Consider the following 20,577-nt stretch of genomic DNA (forward strand, 5'->3'; position numbering starts at 1 on the left):
GTTTTAATTTGTCTGATTTCTCTCAGACTGTTCAAGTTCAGTTGGACAATATCCACCATATCATAGATAAGTTTTCACAAATGCCTAAGGTGCCTAACTGGTTTTCTTGGTTTCACTGCAGATGGCTGGTAATTACAGATATGCTTTGGTTATGTAACTATACTCCTATTATGTTAATGTGTGTGTGCAATTTAAGTAATAGCTTAAAACCTATACATGCTGAAGTTACTCTACAAGAAGATATATCAAAGAAATAATCAATCTTCCCATGTTTTCTTCCGCCTGCTACTTCTATAGCTTTTCTTCTTCCTTCCTAATTACAACCCTTAAATAGAATTCGTGCCTCATATCAAATTTACCGAGTATCATAATTCTTCCAAGTGGTAAAGATACCTCAAGACAAATGCTGGGCATAGAAGCCACAGGGCATAAATATGCAAAGAAGTAAAAAGCTAACTTTTTCAAACAATAAGGCTTCTCTCTCACTTACCAACTTCACATTTCCCTGTATGGCCCTGGAAGATGACTGGTTAGCCAGAGACGGGTAAGATTCCTCAAGGGAGGAACAAACTAAGACAGGCACAGTCGCAGGGGGGCCATCAGGTGAGAAATTGGGGATCAACAGAGGTGAGGCTTAGAACCTCACCCCCCCGTTCTGAGAGAAATCTTCTGCATACGTGGATGTTTTATTGCCCTTGTCTAGCTTGGATTAACACATAGTCTACAGGCACACACCTGATCATCTACATGTGCTCTCTTACAACACTAAACTATGTTTTCTACCTTTATCTTGTATCTACCTACCACTTCAGCATTTTATTAAAAATAATAATAATAAAGAGAGAAATGTGGTATCCACATATAAATCAAGTTTAAAAACCAAATGAGTATTCATATTTGAACTGACTGTTTATAGTTCATAATGCATGAGCAAAACCGAAAGTTTCTGTGATGACTGCCCTTGTACTGTTCACTATGTAACTTATTCATTATGTAAGAATTTATTCTCCATGTAAGGACTTGTTTGTTATGCCTCAGAAGATTGGAGACTGATGAAAATTAGGCTTGGGGTGGATTAATGATTGTGCATTGAGCATTGACTCCCCTATACAGAATTTTATTGTTGTTAACAACTATTTGATCAATAAATATGAGAGATGCCCTCACAAAAAAAATATGTATATATATACACACTTCCAATTGTAAAATAAATAAGTAACCGGGATGTAATGTATAGCATAAGGAATATAGTCAAAATATTGTAACAACTTGGTATGGTGATAGCTGGTACCTAGAATTATCATGTATATAAATTTGAATCACTGTGTTGTACACCTGAAACTAATGTAATACTGTGTGTCAACTACCCTTCAATAAAAAATAATTACCAAAAAAAAAAAAAGTAGTTCTCCTTAGTCTGTGTTATAAGAGCAGTACACAGATAAAAATTTCAAATAACCAGCAGAATTTCATTGGTTGGCACACTTTTTTCTTTAAAGGGCCAGACAGGAAATATTTTAGGCTCATGGACATATGTTCTTTGTCACTGCTACTCAACTCTGTTAATGTAACATTATTAACATGAAACAGCAATACATAGCAATATATAAACAATTGAGCATGGCTGTGTTACAATAAAACTTTATTTATGGACCCTGAAATCTGAATGTCATATAATATTACATGTCACAAAATACTGTCCTTCTGTTTTTTTTTTCAGTCACTTAAAGTATAAAAACAATTCTTAGTTGGTAAGCCACAAAAAAAATAGTCAGTGGGTGAGATTTGGCCCATAGGCGATAGTTTTCCAACCCCCATTATATTACATCACAAAAATTATAGAAACTATGCAACAGGGACTATGTAAGCAATTTTTTAAGAGGACAGATTCTGGAGTCAGACTGAGGGGTTCGAATCCTGGCTTCATTATTTCTAATCTATATGACTTTGGAGAGCTTGCCTAACTATACACTAATTTCCTTCTCTATAAACTAGGGATGATAATAGTACCGCCTAATAGGGCCTCCATGAGGATTAAGTGTGGCATGGAAAGAATCCAGCAAAGCTCCTGGTAACCAAGAACTAATGACTCATCTCTAAATATGCTACTGCCGTAATGAACATACCAGAGAGTTCTCTCATGAAACTGTAATATACAAAGGCATTCAACTTCCAAATTTCTACAGGCAAAATTAGAGAAAAAGCTGTTTTAAAAAATGGACACAACCTTTCAGTTCTGGGATATACCATAAAGATAATCTTGTTTTACCAGAAGCTCAGAGATATTTAAGGTCCAACTCTGAGTTAGAGCCAAAACCAGGACTAGAATCAAGTGTCTGCAACCATATTAAGAACCCAGAAAGTCCACCATTTGTTATATCATTAGAGCAATTAAGTAGACATTATAGACATTTAAACAACATTCCTTTTTTGAGGGATTTCAGAAAGAGAGTTGGGAAGTATGAGGTGAGAAACTGGCAAAACTATTCCAGGCAGGCATAACAGCTCAATGATTAAGAGCAAAAATTTGATATCAGAGCTGAATTTACATTTTAGCTGGTTGACCACATGACCTTGGCCAAACTTACTTAATATTTCTGGGGCTTATAAAGTAGGTTCTCCAAAAGTATTTTAATGAAAGGCCAAAAGAACTAGCCTCTCTCTAAGTTAAAGGTCTTACCCACAAACCAACCTTCAACTATGGAAAGTTTTCTTGATAACTAAAAGAAGACATACACAAGCTGTAATGTGTTAGATGTGGCCCCTCAAAAGATATGTCCACCCAGAACTTGTGAATATGACCTTACTTGAAAAACAGATTTTTTAAAGATCTCAAAATGACATCATCCTGGATTATCAAGGTGGGTCCTAAATCCAATGACAAACATCATTATAAAAAGATATAAACAGAAGAGGAAAAGGCGCAGAAAAGAAGGCAATATGAAAAAGGAGACAGAGACTGGAGTGACGTATCTACAAGTCAAGGGATGCCAAGAATTGCCAGTAGACACCAGAAACTAGGAGGGAGGCATGGAAAGATTCTTGCTCAGAGTCTCCAGAAGGAACTGATTCAGCACACACCTTGTTTTGAACTTCTGGCCTCCAGGACTGTAACAGAATATATTTATGTTGCTTTTAAGTCACCAAATTTGCAGTAATTTGTTCTGGCAGGAAAATAACACACAGCTGACAAAGAATCACTGGATATTTACCTTGTAATCATCAGCTCTTTAAATAAAATAAAAAATAAATAACATCACCCTTATTTGAAGTCTGTTGATGAGGAAAACTGATCAAAATTGCATTATTCTCATAAATCCTATAGACTAAGATTAAAATGTACATATGTGCATGTTTTTATCTTTCATGTCCTGCTCCAGTTTTTAGAACCATACCTCTGACTAGAGCAACACCTTCTGATCTATCATCAGAAGCATAGTTGCAGTCCTAAAGGAAGTTTTTCTCAGTAGGAGCTCTGATACTCCAGAAACTATGCAGCAATATTTACAGCTCAGCAGTAAGCAGTGTCACAGTACTTTTCCCCCTCTGGACTTTCATTCACCTACAGTGTAGTAGCTGGAACACTGGCTAACATTTTTACTTGCTCTGCTAGCATCTGCTTTTACACTAATTAGCACATACGGCTTGAAGTTCCTTTTCATATTTTTGGTCCAATATTGTTTCTGATAATGAGGTATGAGTAAAAAACAAAGGAATTTCAAAAGCAACCAACTACAAAGACAAAAATAAGTCAGCCAAACGAGTTTGTGCAGATAGGGCATGTATTTAAAAAGATTAACATTGAAAGTAAGTATAAAATTACTGGGCCACAGTCTATCACATTTTCTTTTTACAAAGAAGTCATAAAATTGTTTTATATAGAATCAGTGGTAAAAGGAACCTTCTAAGCTAGCTACTTCAACCTTCTTATTTCACAATGATTGAGAAAATGGAAGTCAGAGGAAGTGAAATGATTCGCCCCGTGACACACGATGACAAGGCTAACTCCTTCCCTATTCCCCTTCCTGCCATAACACACTGCCTAGATTACATGCAGAAAGTCATGCAAATGTGGGGTATTGGTCACTCATTCAAAATTTTAAGGTATGGCAGGGGAAGGAGAGGGCTCTAATTACATTGAGCCTGAATTATTACACTAAAATTTATAACATTAAGTATAAAATTCTGGTTCATTTGCACCTAAAAAATCATGCATTATTTTGAACACCACATCTCAATAATATAATAAAAACAGAAACAGAAAATGTAATTAAAAATAATGTAAAACTGAGAAATGCTGCTAATATGAAGATACATACACACACATACAAGTATACACATACACACAGAGCTCTTTGGGGCTTGGAATGATGAAGGTTAGACAATACTGAAAACTACAGAATACTGATGAGAAATTCAAAATGATCACTTTTATTTTCATTAAGAAAAAAACACTAAAATAGAGGAGAGACCTTTGAATATAGACAGAGGAAAGCTGAATCTACATTTCAGGAATGCTTTATAAATGGCTTATAAATTCATTAAATCTTAAAGTAGCCCAGTGAGGAGCCAAAAGATTTTTTTGTTAAGTATTGTCAAATGCATGAATAAAACTGCAAGTAACATCACTATCATTAAAGTTTCAAGGCTATGTCAAAATCACAGCCATAATATACCACCTGATGTCTCTGTTTAAAAAAGAGTATTGACCTGCTAAGAAAATGACTCTACCAATGAAGGTAGCTAACATTTATTAACCTTTTCCTCATACTATACCATCTTCCTGTATGATCTCTTTTGCATTTTTTTAGCAAATGTAGGTTGAATAATTACAATGTTCCAGACAGTAATCCAGGTTTTAGGAATCTATCAGTAAAAAAGCAGAAAAAAATCCCTGTTCCTATGGAGCATTCATAGATGACTCCTTACTCTATGACAACCAAGACACACTTGTCTCCATGTTCTGCATACCAACTATATACCAAGCACCATGTGCCCTGTACTGTACATGCATTGTTCTGTACATTTAATCATCCATAACGCTTATATAGCAGGTCCTGTTATACTCATTTTATAACTTGAAAGCCAAAGCCTTGAGTGGTTAAGCAACGTTTCCAGGATAATAATAAAAAGTTCTTAGAATACTAATCCTTACATTCACACTTATAATGTAATCTAAATCAAATTACTTCTTCTCTTCCCTACACTGACTGGGCTGCAAAAAGATAATTTATAGAACAAAAGGATTAATACCCAGAATTTTAAAGAATCAGCCCTTCTGCTCCAAAAATTATACATAGATTCAAAAAATTATCCATAAATTCTCTTGCGGCTTTAAAAGCATAAAAAGATCAAATAGCTAACTATGATGTATTAAAACTTGAACAGAAATTCACAATTTTTAAAAGAATCACTTAGTTTGCAACTAAATGATGCTAGTAAGTTGTCTCATTTGGCCATATCTTACAAAAGGGTTATCCTCACAAAATACATATGTATGTCTGTCTTCTTACATGGTTCAAAATGAACATAATTTAACCTTAAATATTGCTGAGTCAAGGATATAAGACTCTATTTTGGAATTTCTTCCACCTGTACTTTGTATCATTTGCTTTTCTAACCTGTGGTACTCTGGGAAGTCATGAAAATAATTTTTGAAATAACAATGAAAACATTACAACTGTTTCTAAATAAGAATAAAGAGTTCTAAGATTCTTTCTGAGCACTGCATATGACCTTTATTATGTGAATTTAGTTAATTCATTTGTGAAATCCCAATATATTATTTATTCTCCAGTTCTAGTTTCAGAGGAGAGGTAGCAGAAAGAATGACCTACAGAAAAATTGGGTGCTATTCTACTTGTTTTTTAAGTGTAAAACTATACCTGCATTCCTTAAATTTGGGTGGCATTTCTAGGCTTTTATTACATACCATTCTGGTCAAAGGTTATTGCTACATCTAATAGTGGTCTTTACTAAGTTTTCATTTTATTTGAGCTCTTTAGAGGAAGAAGTAATTCTAAGATGGTTTCTAAGATTCTCATCCCCTGTTCTACACACTCTGCATGACCCCTGGGACAGTAAATATGATGAATTTTACTCCCATGATTAAGTTACTTCATTCGGCACAGTTGACTTTGAGAAAGATGATTCTGTATGTGCTTAACCTAACCAAGTAACCCCTTAAAGAGACTGACCTCCTCCTGAAGGCAGTGTTTCAAAGCATGAGAGAGAGTCACTGTGAGGCAGATTCTCCACTGCTGGAGGGGGATACACAGCAAGAAATTTTGGTGGCCTCTGAAAGCTAAAAGTGGCCTCCAGTTGACAGCCAGGAAGGAAATGATGACTTAATCCTACAACTGCAAGGAACTGAGTTCTACCACAACTTCATGAGCTTGAGGAGGATCCCGAAGTTCCAGATGAGAATGAAGCCCAGCCAGCACCTTGGCTTTAGTCTCACAAGACCATGAACAAAGAACTCAAGAGATGCCATCACTGGACTTCTGACCCACAGAATTGTGAACAAATAAACATGTCTTGTTTTAAGCCACTGATTTGGTAGTAACTGCTTATACAGCACAGAAAATTAATATGAGTACTCTCAGCACTTGCCTCTTAATGACTGTTCCTTTCCTGAAATTCTTCATGTGGTAGGCATTCCCTCTCTTGGATCTCCTCCTTCCTCTCTCTCATTACTCCTTAATCTCCATTGTAAATCTTACTTGCTATAGACACCTGCTGTTCCCAAACCTTCTGACCTTAGCCTTTTCCTCATACTATACCATCTTCCTGTATGATCTCTTTTGCATTTTTTTAGCAAACATAGGTTGAACAATTACAATGTTCCAGACAGTAATCCAGGCTCTAGGAATCTATCAGTAAAAAAACAGAAAAAAATCCCTGCTCCTATGGAGCATTCATAGATGACTCCTTACTCCAGAACACAGACTTGTCTCTGTGTTCTGTATTCAAATGGCCAGCTGCTTTTGAGATTTCTCCCCTGAAATTCCCAGAAGTCTCTTATACTCACTTATTATTTTCAATGAATTTAATATTTTACCCTGCACTTTCGATGCATCTATATACACACCCATTCTTCCCTCCCTCCTCTCTTCAGGAGATGACCTACCTTCTCTAGTAGACCAACTCTTCTATCTAGGCCACAATGCCCTGCTCTTCTATTTCCTTTTAATCTCAATCCATTAATTATTCCCTTTAGCCCCTCTTTCCTCTGATATCTTCAACATCCTCTTCTCTGCTTATTCCTTTAAGTAAAATGATCTGTAATTTGGCAAATGCAATTCTGCAAGTGAAAGTCATCTGTAAGTCCATATTTGATTCTGTAAGCAAAGTCATCTCTCCCATCCTTTTAAAACAAAGAAATAACACTTTCTTGACCCTGTGTATCCTTCAAACTACCATGTTATTACTATTTTCCTGCTTATCCAACATTCTTCTGAGTTGTGTACATTCATTGTCTTCTCTTAATTTCTGTAATTATTTAGTGCATTCTTTTGTATAAAGCGAAGTATGAAGCAATTTGCCTGCTTTATCTGATTTAATCCTTATAACAATCATAAAAAAATATTATTATTATCCTCATTTATGTATGTGGAAACTAAAAGAGGTGAAGTGACTTGTCTGTCTGAAGTCTCACATTCTGGACTTAAACACAAATACACCTATTCTTAAGTGTTCTGAACATGTTTCCTCAACTGAAACCTCACTTCCTCAACCTATTCACTCCTATATCCACTGCAACCTGACCTCTACTGTCTCCACTCCACAGAAACTATTCCCCTGAAGTCACTAACAACCTCAAATTGCCAAAATCAAAGGAAGTTTTCAGTCCTTATCTACCTTTCCTCTGAACTATTTATTCCTTCATTCCTGCATCTTTCAAAACATTCTACTTTTTTCTCTTTTTTTTGTCCTCTCCCTGCTTTAATTATACTGATTACTCCCAAATCTCAATCTCAGGTTCAGAAGCCTATTAATTACCTCTATGAGACACTTCAGGACACTGCAAACTTAATATTTCCCAAATTGATATCATGAGCTCCAATCTGCTCCTCCTGCTGTAGTCCATTAGTAAGCACAGCCAACGTAACCCCAGCCACCGGAGCACCCATGTGCTTGTACCGATGCCTCTCCCTCTCATTCACTCCATAGAGCTGGGTATTCAGTCTTCACTGCTCATTTAACCCCTAAAAATTATACTACTTTTTGCCTTAGATTAAAAGATAAAAGTAAAATAAATTATAATTATTTATAACATACAAACATTAACATCTAACCAAAACCTAAATTAGATGTTAATATTTATATGAACTATCAACTAACTATGGAATTTAAAGGACTGTTTATAAGTTATATGTTTATGTTTATAATAAGAATTCTGTGTTTATTTCAAGGCTGAATGATAGCACAGATTTGTGGTAAGTAGAGAATTATAAATTTAAAAATAATTAATAGCAGATAATTTTTATACCGTTGGTAGAAAAATCAACACATGATTTACCACTAGGTTTAAAATATTCTTAACATTGAGATGAAGCCCTATTCTGGAACAATTTTTAAATAAGCAGGTCTTCTTACTCTATTACCATTCCCCTCATTCATAGAAAGCCCATCATTCTCAAGTTATGAGTCTTCATTTCATGCTGGCCAGCCATTCTTGGAAACCTTCCCTTTAGCAAAAAAAAAAACACCTATCATCTTTACAGACCCAATTCCTTATGATGTTCATGTACCTTATTTCTGTTCACTTAAATACAAAAGAAATGGTACCTTTGGTTGGGTGAAATAATGAAATAGATAAACCACATAACCCCCAATTTCTGGAATTCTAGTAAATAGTATTTTGAATGATGTCTAGATTCAGCTGGGAATGTCTGGTGATGACAAGCATTGACTAGTAAGATGTAGCTTTACCTAATAAAGAATTTGCCCTTGATTCTGCCACCACTTCAGTGGATTAGCAAAAATACATTCCAAAACAGAGCATTCTATTTTTGTGTGCTTCTTTCAGATTTGTTTTTTTCTTGCAAGGAGAAGCTTTAAGGCAGCCAAAGCTTTCTTGCTACCACAAACTAAACAAATAGACAGTCAATTTTTAGTTATTACTGCAGGATATATACACCTTTATAACATTATAAATGTAGAAATACTTTACTTGCTGTGATAGAGTAAAAAGGCTAAAAAACATTTTATGCTCTTCCTCTCTCCCCAAACCCCTCAGAAGCACTAGAGTCTATTTTGAGAAGAATTTTCATCATATACTCAATGTTCTCATATGTCTGTAGATGTATTTCTTGAACAGAATAAAGTTGATGTAAATAATATTTTTTTAAATCCACGGGAAAGCATAATAAGAAGTAAACTATAAAGACCCCAGTGATTATTTGGCTGAATGACTAGCCATAGAGTCTAAAATATTTATCTATCATCTATTTGCTTTATTTTGTAATTTCAACCATATTCTTCTTGCTCTCTCCTACTTGCTCTCATTCTCATCTTTAATAGAGCAAAAGCTGTTTTGATACATGTATACTTGCAAGGGAGATGCCACATAAAAATTAAATCATTCATAGTTGGAATAAATCTTGTCAGAAATTAATTAGCAATTGAACATTTAAAGCAATAATATATATAATTATAAAATTAGCAAAGAGAATCAGAAATATGTACAATTACACTTTTATCTCTTAACATATGTTATAGCCCTTAAAGTCCTTATGATCTTTGTTTTCATTCTTATGAAAAAGATTAAGTTCTACAATAAATCTCAAGAACTCATCGATTTAACTAACTTCACAAATACTGTTATCACATCACTGAACACTGAAATACGTATATAACTGTAAACATCTGGCATGTTGTTTATCAGCAAGGCAATAAGTCTTCCTAAAATTTAGCCAGAAAGTCAGGAACTGGGCTTGGAGGTGGTTCTGAAGGTACCATGGATTCAAAATACAGTTATTTATAAAGGAAAAATGTGGTAGCCAGATTTTTAAACATTAGTATCTATCATTATGTCAACTGATGGACTGAAGTTCTTCTGCCTTAGTAAACTCAATGCCCCAACAGGTTCCTGTGGCCTGGAAGCAAGATCTTCTATGGCAAAACAACCAACACCAACAGTGGAAACAGTGGCACTGTGCTGAAGCCTTAAGTTTCTATTTCACTTAGAAAATTTTTCTAAGTAAAATTTTACTTCCACTTTCAGCCAGAATTGTGTTCAGCTATATGTGGTAGAAATATATCAAAAATTAACCTAAGCAAATAAAGTTTTATGTTTCTCATGAAGCAAGAAATCTGTAAAGTAAGCTGTCCAAAGCTGGTAACAGTTACTCAAAAATAACAACAACCAAAGATCTCTTTTTAATCTTTAAAATAAAGTTTCTTGCATGGGGATGGTGGTACAGCATGGAGAATATAGCCAATCATTCTGTAACATCTTCCTACGTTTACAGATAGTAACTGCACTAGTAGGGGTGAGGATTTAATAAGACTGGTGACTGAGGAACCACTGTGTTGTATACTTGAAACCAGTATAAGATTGTAAATCAACTATAATTTCATAATAAAAAAAGTCTCTTGACGGGTAAGATTCCTCAAGGGAGGAACAACCTAAGACAGGCACAGTCGCAGGGGGGTTATCAGGTGAGAAATTGGGGATCAACAGAGGTGAGGCTTAGAACCTCACCCCCCCCTTCTGAGAGAAATCTTCTGCATATGTGGATGTTTTATTGCCCTTGTCTAGCTTGGATTAACACATAGTCTACAGGCACACACCTGATCATCTAGATTTGCTCTCTTACAACACTGAACCATGTTTTCTACCTTTATCTTGTATCTACCTACCACTTCAGCATTTTATTAAAAATAATAATAATAAAGAGAGAAATGTGGTATCCACATATAAATCAAGTATAAAAACCAAATGAGTATTCATATTTGAACTGTTTATAGTTCATAATGCATGAACAAAACCGAAAGTTTCTGTGATGACTGCCCTTGTACTGTTCACTATGTAACTTATTCATTATGTAAGAATTTGTTCTCCATGTAAGGACTTGTTTGTTATGCCTCAGAAGATTGGAGACTGACGAAAATTAGGCTTGGGGTGGATTAATGATTGTGCATTGAGCATTGACTCCCCTATACAGAATTTTATTGTCGTTAACAACCATTTGATCAATAAATATGAGAGATGCCCTCACAAAAAAAAAAAGGACAGACTTCCAATGGTAAAACAAATAAGTAACCGGATGTAATGTATAGCATAAGGAATATAGTCAAGATATTTTAACAGCTTGGTAGGGTGATAGCTGGAACCTAGAATTATGTATATAAATATTTTTATCACTGTGTTGTACACTTGAAACTAAGGTAATGTAATACTGTGCGTCAACTACCCTTCAATAAAAAATAATTATCTAAAAAAAAAAAAAAAAGTCTCTTGAACCAAATTTGCCCAGTCAATACTATTTTTAGTTGAGGGGACAGAACCTAAGGTTTCAGATCAGTCTTCCACATGAATGCTAAAGTCATCCCAAATGGCTCATGGTGAAAAAAGAGACAGTGAGCCAGAGAACACATTCTTTGATAAATGAAGGGGAATGAAAAGAAGTAAAAAGAGTTCATCAGTGAGGAGGAGTAAATGTAGGACAACCAAACTCCATAAGCCTTGAAAACACAAAGGCTTTCACAGGAGGTAAAAGAATAAAAGCAGCATCAAGGACCACTTCTTCATGCTGAGTTACACGGGATATGGGGGAACGAGCAATCTTCTCATGAAAAGGAAGTCAGCTTACCAGAGTAAGATTCTGGAGAGCACCGTTAAAAAGTTTAGGAAGATGGAGAGCTGTATGAGGATGTTTTAGGGAAGGGAAAATAAGGTAAAGAATAGATCTGTCACATACAGAGAATTAATATGAAACCCTACTCAAGGAGAGAACAGCTGGCTAGCGACAGCAATATGGTGGGGGTGTGAAAACTCACAGAAGAGAGACTAGGCTTGGATCAGTTCTCATTTCCAGGAGAATCTTGAGTTTCTGGTAAAAGGGGAGGTTCCTGCCTAAAATTAGCGCTAATAAATCAGTATGACAGTGATTCACTAGAAACATCATAAAATAATATCAGAGAGTGAAAGACCAAAGAAATCAGGGCATCCCCATGAAAGGGGGATAAATAGTGACTCCATAAGAATACAAACCCCTCTTTTGATCAATTCAGACACAGAATCACCACAAAATAGTCTTCATCCTTATATTTGATTTAATGTCTTCCTGAAGATGGTGCCTGATAGCCATCAACACAAAAAGTCTTTCCTATTTACTTCAGTATAATGTAGGAATAATGTAGGGATTTATATAAATAGATAGAATTTTTATCTTTTCCACTTTATCTTGAGAACATGCAGTAGAGCTTATACAAAAGAAAAGAAACATAGATAAAAATCAAGAGGGTTAAAAACAATTTCAAAAACAAAAAATAAAGAGTGTAAAATTGCTTTTAAAAAAACAAGGATGAGATACACAAAAAACATAAATACAGAAAAATATCATATAAGGTCATAAAAGTATATCAGGAAATGAGTGAAAAAGAAGCAAGGCTTTATTTTAAAGCCATAGAAAATTATAGTTGTACAAGTCACTAGCTAGCTGTGTGAGTCGCTAATTATCTCAGGCTTTGGAGACATTATTATATACATAAAATGACAGATTGGACAAGATGACACCAGTGGGTTCTACATTCTTTAATATTTTTATGGGGGTATAAATCAAGATAACATAAAACTTGTAAGAAATTATTCTTATACTTATGAATACTACTTACCAATGACTACAGGACACTAATATTTAGAACACATAACTCAAATATTTAATTTGGTAACATTAAAACAGGAATTAATGTATCTATTGCAACTCTTTTCAAATATAAGAAACTATATAATCACTGGGCATTCTTTGTTGACATGTGCCATTCTTATTTGAAGGTCAGAATTTGTTTCTTTTCCTACTGTAGTGAATCTGGAAGAATGACAGCATAAAATATAGGGTCATTAATGAAGGGACTTGGAAGATGCAGGCATTAAGTTTAAACTGTAAAGTAACATGTAAATATAATTCTTTACCAACACAAAAGCTTTAATATAGGACCCAGTCCTATTATTTGTAGAAATTACATATTATTACATATTATACATAAAATATTAAGGAGTTAGTACATTCCAGGTTACTAAATTAAAACATAAGAATTGATTATAAAATTAGGACTGAACTATACAGTTATATATCATGGTGAAAAGTTTTATCAGGTATCATTAGCAATTATTTCATATCTATCAAAAAAAAAGATTACTTTCTTTTGCTGAGAGAAAATGAAAATAAGAAGATAAAATTGGGCTCACCAGCCAGAAAAAACTAAAGTCTTGAAGAACAAACTCTTGATTATCATCAAAGATTTTAAACTGAGCAGTTCTCCTTGGATATACAACAAAACTATATACTTTTCACTTCCAGTGTTTTGACATAGTAGAAAGCATACATTTTTCTCAAATCTGAGAATTGAATAAAGGAAACAAAATAAAACGGAAACGGTGAAGCCACTTTCCTTTTTAAATGGGCTTAGCTTGGCATCTGAGTGGTAGTATCCCTTCAAAAGTTTTGTTTACTGTCATATTCAGAAGTCAAAAAAATTATTCTTCCTATTTTAAAGAAGCAAATGAAATAGATGACCTGCTGGATTCTTAGGCCCTGGCTAAAGCAGACCTGAGACAGCCTTCCTGCTTAACTGATCTCTTTTGACTTCTGACGTAGAAGTAGAAGGCTCAGAACAATACTGTAAAGTACATGTTCTACAAGACTGGGAGTTAGAACTACCCTCCACCCTACCCTCGCAGTGGAAACATTTACTTTTCTTCTCCATCTCAAATCTTAGCCAAGAGCTGGAGATCTGGGCCCACAGAAGGCAGTTTATCCACAGACCTTCCTGTCTGAGGCAAAAGCAAGATAGAAAGGACACATACCAGGATCTCCTATTTCATACTGTCTCCCCCTATTGGCACGGAAGTATACAGTCAGTTCCAGATAAAAGGCATTGGTAACATCCAACAAATGTTACTGGTTTATTGAGCTCTAAAGAGGAAATCCTCAGTCATTAAATGTAGATCTGTTATTTAAGAAGTAAATCTATTTTCCAGTTGATTTTTTTTTAATAAAATTAGTTGTTTTCTTTCTATACAACCAGTAGAACTCCTCTGCTTTAGGACTGGAGTCTTGAAATCTCTGCAAATAAACCAAACTTTCAAGCACTTCTTGAAACAAAACCTTGCAAATACATATGTTATAAAGCTTTTCTAATTCAGTGTTTTTTAATTAATTATCCTGAGGTATAACTCTCCAATGCCTTATAATTTTTCTGACTCAAAAAGACAGAACCTAAATTATACACAAATAAGTTTTATAGTTGCAATAGAAATAACATTTTTAAATTTCCTTGCTATAAGAATGTTTTGAGTTTTTTTTTTCATTTTTTAAAAATTATGGTATCATTGATATACAATCACATGAGCAACATTGTGGTTATTAGATTCCCTCCATTATCAAGTCCCCACAACATACCCCATTACAGTCACTGTCCATCAGTGTAGTAAAATGCTGTACAGTCACTACTTGTCTACTCTGTGCTATACTTCCTTCCCCGTGCCCCCCCCCCACATTATGTGTGCTATTCATAATACCCCTTATTCCTCTTATCCCTCCCCAGTCCCTTTCCCTTTGGTAACTGTTAGTCCATTCTTGGGTTCTGTGAGTCTGCTGCTGTTTTGTTCCTTCAGTTTTTGCTTTGCTGTTATACTCCACAGATGGTACTTGTCTTTCTCCACCTGGCTTACTTCACTGAGTGTAATACCCTCTAGCTCCATCCATGTTGTTGCAAATGGTAAGATTTGTTTTCTTCTTAGGGCTAAATAATATTCCAGGAGAATGTTTTGAGTTTAACATACAATGTGATGAGTGACAGAGCTGGAGAAGCAGTAGAGTGTTTGGGATAATTAAAACCACAAATGTTTAATCTGAAAATAAGGCCCTATTTTGACAATATGCCCTATAATAACTTGTTGATTGCTATATAAATACTTGTTTTATTCAATTTTTTAAAAAGAAGGTACTATGCAATTACCAATGCCAGGTACTATTCAGGTACTGTGCAGAACATTCTTTAAAATGGACCAATATTCAAGGAACTTTATGAAAATAAATAATAAAAATAGAAAAAGAGCAAGAGAGACCTACTATATAAAAGTCTTACTCAGTAAAGATTTTCCTGGGTCACAATTCTGACATACATCTCCATTAAACCCTTTACCTCCCTCTCTAATTCACTGTATGATTTTTTTCCTTTAAAAAGTTCCCTTTCCCCTAGAAGGTTAATTTATTTAAGTATTTGATGACTCTATCTGTTATTATGAACTCTGAGAGCCTGCCCAATATTCAAAATAAATTGACTAAGCCTCCTCTACGTGCCAAGTACTGCTCAAGGCCAAGAAAACAGTAATAAACAAAATGAAAGTGCCTGTCTTCTAGAAACTATAGTTTTGGGGGCTATCAGGGATCATAGGGGCATAGAATAGATATTAAAAACACAAATACATGCATGCATACATAAATGTCATAACTAAATAAATTAACATATACAAATACACATTACACATAGTAAATGTTAGCCAACAAAACAGTAGTAGTCCTAGTAATAGTAAAGATACTAGAGGTAAGTGCTATTTAAGAAGTGAAAAAGGGCAATAGGAAAAATAATGATGGCAGTGAGTGGGGAGAAAATAAAGAGAAGTCATTATAGATAGAGTAGTCAGAGATATACCTCAAAGGAGTGACATTTGAGCAGAAATGATGAAGAGAAGGCAATCAGTCATATGAAGAACTGGGGTAAGAGCATTAAGGAGAAGAAACAGAAAGGCCCTGGGATGAGAAGCAGCTTGGCATGCTCACAGGGCAGCAAGATCAGAAAGGCGATCATGTGCTAGATGAGGAGTGACATGGGCTATGCTGTAGGGGGGTGGCAAGGACAACAAGATAATGCAATTTAGGCTATGGTAGGAAATTGAATTTTATTATATAGTGATGCCACTGAAGAGTCCTAAGCAGGAGAAATGTATATAAGATCATACTGAGAACACTCTAGTTAAAGTATAGTAAATAAAAGAAGGGAATGGGAGCAAACAGAAGTCTGGCTGAAGTAGTCCAGGCTACAACTTACAGTGTTTTATTAGGATGATCATAGTAGAGATGCTGAAACGAAGTCAGATTTGGGATTTATTGGAACATAGCACCAAGATAACTTGCTGATGGAGTAGATGTGAGATCTGAAGAATAGTGAATACAAGGGTGACTCCCAAAATTCTGGCTGGAGCAGCTGCTAAAGGTGATACCACTTACTAAGAACTGGAAGGCTGTGAGAGGCAGATTTGAAGGTTCTGACAAGTTAAATCTAAGATTATCACTTCAATTACTGAATAAATAATCAATTCTAAGCTGGTCTTTATAAATGCGGTTTACTTTTAGCATGTTTTATTCATGTAATGAACTGTCACACCTTACATATGATATGAGATATAACAAAGAAATTAATATGACAAATAACTAAAGCATTATTTTTACATACTCAAGAACTATGTTGCCAGATATCACTTTTGGCAGGCATGTTCAAAATAGAAAAACATCACATAACATTTCAAAACTGTATGCATTCATTCAATTTTATTTGTAAAACATAAGGTGAAAAATATCTCCATTTCAGAAATTTGGTTTCTCTGACACTGAGCTCCACCTGCTGGTAATTTCATATCTTTAGGTATTAAACAATGAAAAAGAACTAAAATATGTTAAAGTGGAGTATAGCCTCCAACAATAATATACTGAAAAACCACAGTTAAGAGACATCATGGTAATTTTTTCTTTCCTTGTCACTACCATTCATTGAGTTTAGCTATATGTCAGATGCTGTGCTGAACAGTTTTACAAACATCTCATTAATTTTCAAAACAATTTTATAAGATTTCTATGATGTACTAATATGGAAATGCAGCTCAGAAAGATTGTATGATTTGCCTATGGTCATATATTTAATAGCACAGAAAGGATCTGAACTAAATTCTCTTTACTGCAAGTCTGTTTGTTTAGCAAGTAGGCAACATTGCTTAGATAGAATTTAAACTATCATGTCAGAAAACTTTGAGTTTGAATTTTCCACTCTGATTCTGATCAATTCCTTAATCTTGTCAAGCATCAAGTCCTCATCTGGAAGGTAGGAATAACTCCTTCCCTGCAGGATTGTTTGCCAGTAGCAATATTTTATATGTCTAGCACACAGTTAACTCCTTCCTTTTAGAGCAGCCTAACATCTGAGGTTTACACTACCAAGTGTTCATGTATCAAATTAAGTGTCCCTCAAAGAATGATATGTTGGGAAATTGTAAATTTTGAATTGTAAAAAATACTAAAACTTTGTTTAGAAAAATCCTCCCTCCAAAATAGATCGTTTGATATAATAGCTAGATTTTCAGCAATCTTCACTCACCTTCAAAATGTATAGAAAGAGTAACATAAAGCCAACAACAAAAAATCTATGAAGTGAAATTAAAAACAACCACTAGAATATAGTGTGATACAAATAAGTACAATGTATCATTAAAATTGCAAGCAAAAATTGAAGTTTAACACTTGACAATTTCCCTCTAATCAACAGAGAGAGGCTTTGAATAATTTTATGGGGGTAATGTTTTCACAAACATAAAAATTACTTTAATATTACCAATAATTTTCAAAGAAAATATAGGCCTTCAAAAATTTTTTGAAATTAGGTAATACATTTACTAGCAAACTCTTTTAATCTCACAGATACACTTCAAACAGTTATAGAGTACCTGCAATTGAGAACTTTTCTCAGGGAATATAATCATCCATTGCATATCCAAACTGCAGCTGAGAAAAATGATACTAAGAGAGAATTGTTAAAAGCACATCTACTTCATCCATTATTCTTACTCTAGACTATATTCTTGGATACAATCAATATAGAGACAGCTATATTCTTCGACTACCACAAAACCAATTTTGGGCTCCACTTCCACTCAGGGATTCTAGATTCTGCAAGAGATGGCCTTATGAATCTCCTTCCTGAATTAGCTGTAGTGATATTGTCAAGGGCACTGTCATTGCAAAAGTCAGTGTTAAAGCCACAAGTAACAAATTCTATTAGAGCCAATACAATGAAGAGCTTTGCTTTCCCAGCAATATGACAATATGACATGCTTTCTTTCACTTAATAGTACGTGTCATATGACTTTATCTCCCTTTTCATTTGGCCTTTGGGAAGCTTAGAAACAAAATAACAGCTCTGTTATAGTAACTATATGTGCTATGATCTACACTGTTTCCCCCCCCAGTTTTGATATACTGTTACAACCTCTATTTTTCCTGGTTCTGACTTTATTTTCTATTAATATTGTTGAATTTTGTTATCATTAGGCACCTCAAATGCCCTGGGGACTAAGGCAGGAAATGAATGGATGAGTGAATGAATACAAACGTATGGAATAGCAAATATTAAATCTATACAAAAACAGTGTGAAGTTCAAAAATTTCTAAAGCTAATTGTCTTTTCTCCTAACAATTTAGAACAAAAGTCTGATTACCTAGAATTGGTGACATCATGCTTACTGCTATGTATTCAGACTCCTGGACATGGTCATTCTCCTGGGCTGCCTTTCTTAGAAGTGAAAAAGAGCTGAAACTTAAAGCATCAGCTCTTTTACACTTCCTGCCAATCAGTTGAAGGACTCTAGGGAAAACTGGAAGGACACAGGAAGATTCCCTTCTGTTCTTTAGATTTTACAATTCTAATCCCAAATCACATTGCACAGCTGCTCAGCAAGCTCTCACTTTCTGGTTTTGGGAGATGTGAAAGAGGCAACAGCCCTAAAAGTCACCTAAGAAGCCAATTCCTCTAAGGATAGCAGACAAAAATTAAATCAGACTTTCAAATTCCTATGGAGAACAAGAGACCAGTGTTTTGTCACAGTATGGCTCGTCCGTGTTTGTTTTATTTCTCAGATACCAAATATCTTAAGTATCTGCACAGATTACATCATTACTTTAAAAGCATTGTATATCTTTCAAAATAGAAATAATTATGATTTAATTTCCTACCACAATTTTCAAAATCATAATGAGCAACCACTAAATTAAAGGAGACCTCTGAACTGTATGCTCTCAGCAAATCCTAGAAAATACTAGGTATTATTTTCTCTTGGTGGGTTAAATACCTAGTGAAAAGTCAAAATCATCATGTTTGTACAGCATATCTAAAGCATTAGATATTCTTTAAAAAAAAAAGAAACCTCATATATTCTCATTACTAGCAAAAGAGGGTGGCAAAGAAGCTTTCTGATTTAAATATTTTCAATACTATGACAATTAAACAAATAAAAGATGATATAAAATACTCATTGTATCACACTAGAAAATACTACCTGATCAAAATGTAGAACCCAGGTTCAATTAATTTTTATTAGTTTTAAATTCAGGAGTTAAATCCTGGAAAACATGATCAAATATGATACAAAATTAATTACAGTTACAAAAGAAGTCCGTATAATTCTAGTTTGCACAAAGGGAAGACAAAAGGAATCTTAGTAAGAGTTTCTATGATGATCTGACTTTCATTTAATGCTGCCCATGTATAAACATGATAGAGTTACCTAGCAGTTTTCTTTTCTAATAATATGCCTGGACTGCAGACTAATAAACGACAACAACTATGAGTATTTTATAAGCATTAGAATTGGAAAAAGCTCATGATATCAAAAAGTATAGATTATCTGTAATAATTAAACACAGGTAACATACACTATAGCAAACACCTGTGACATAATTAATAGCAAGCTGAAGTAACTATATATAAAATGCAAGTCTATAGTCATCCATATCCTCTACCCACAAATGCTATAATAAATTATGTTTCAGTTTCTGTTTGGGTAGCTAAATTATAAGGGTAAATGCCAAATTTTTCCATTTTATTTTTCTTGTTAAATACTACCCAACAAAACCCTTTGGGAATTAATTTAATTTGGTTAATGAAATAATTACATAGGAACAAATTTTCTTAAAATATTATAATTTGGCTCTTGACCTACAACTTAAAAATATAAGAGGGAATTTTCCTAAATGTCTGAACCACAAATTGTATCCATATATTTGATTTTGTTGAGCTATAAAGCAAGAGTTTTGATATCCTTAAGTTAACTTGGTTCAATGAATATTTTTATTTTATTTTAACTTCATGCACTTTCCACTACCATCTTTTTCCTAGTACCTTTCTGTTTTTACTTTCACCTGTCTCTTACTTCTGTATTATCTGTTTTCTCTCCTGTTCTTTACCTTTCTTTACTTTTCTTTGCCTCATCTCTTTCTCTTTTTTCTATGCTCCCCTCATTCTGTCTCTCTTCTCTCCCCTTTTTTGATTTTTCCTTAGTGGCCTTGTGGACAAAGGATT

General features: G+C 34.3%; 1 protein-coding gene across 10 annotated transcripts in view; it reads right to left on the minus strand.

The window, feature by feature from the left end:
• The window catches only part of FER (FER tyrosine kinase), a 500,422-nt gene that overhangs the window by 320,222 nt on the left and 159,623 nt on the right, over window positions 1-20,577 (minus strand). The window contains exon 1 of one of the 10 annotated variants that reach the window (XM_057492790.1): window positions 13,786-14,560. The exons of the other annotated variants lie outside the window; for them this stretch is intronic. Coding sequence (XP_057348773.1) covers window positions 13,786-13,935 — 150 coding nt within the window. The 5' untranslated portion in view covers window positions 13,936-14,560. Of the gene's footprint in view, window positions 1-13,785; window positions 14,561-20,577 lie in introns of those variants that run through there. 10 annotated transcript variants of the gene reach the window in all.

This window comes from Manis pentadactyla, chromosome 2 (genome assembly GCF_030020395.1).
Source record: "Manis pentadactyla isolate mManPen7 chromosome 2, mManPen7.hap1, whole genome shotgun sequence".
Lineage (NCBI taxonomy): Eukaryota > Metazoa > Chordata > Mammalia > Pholidota > Manidae > Manis > Manis pentadactyla.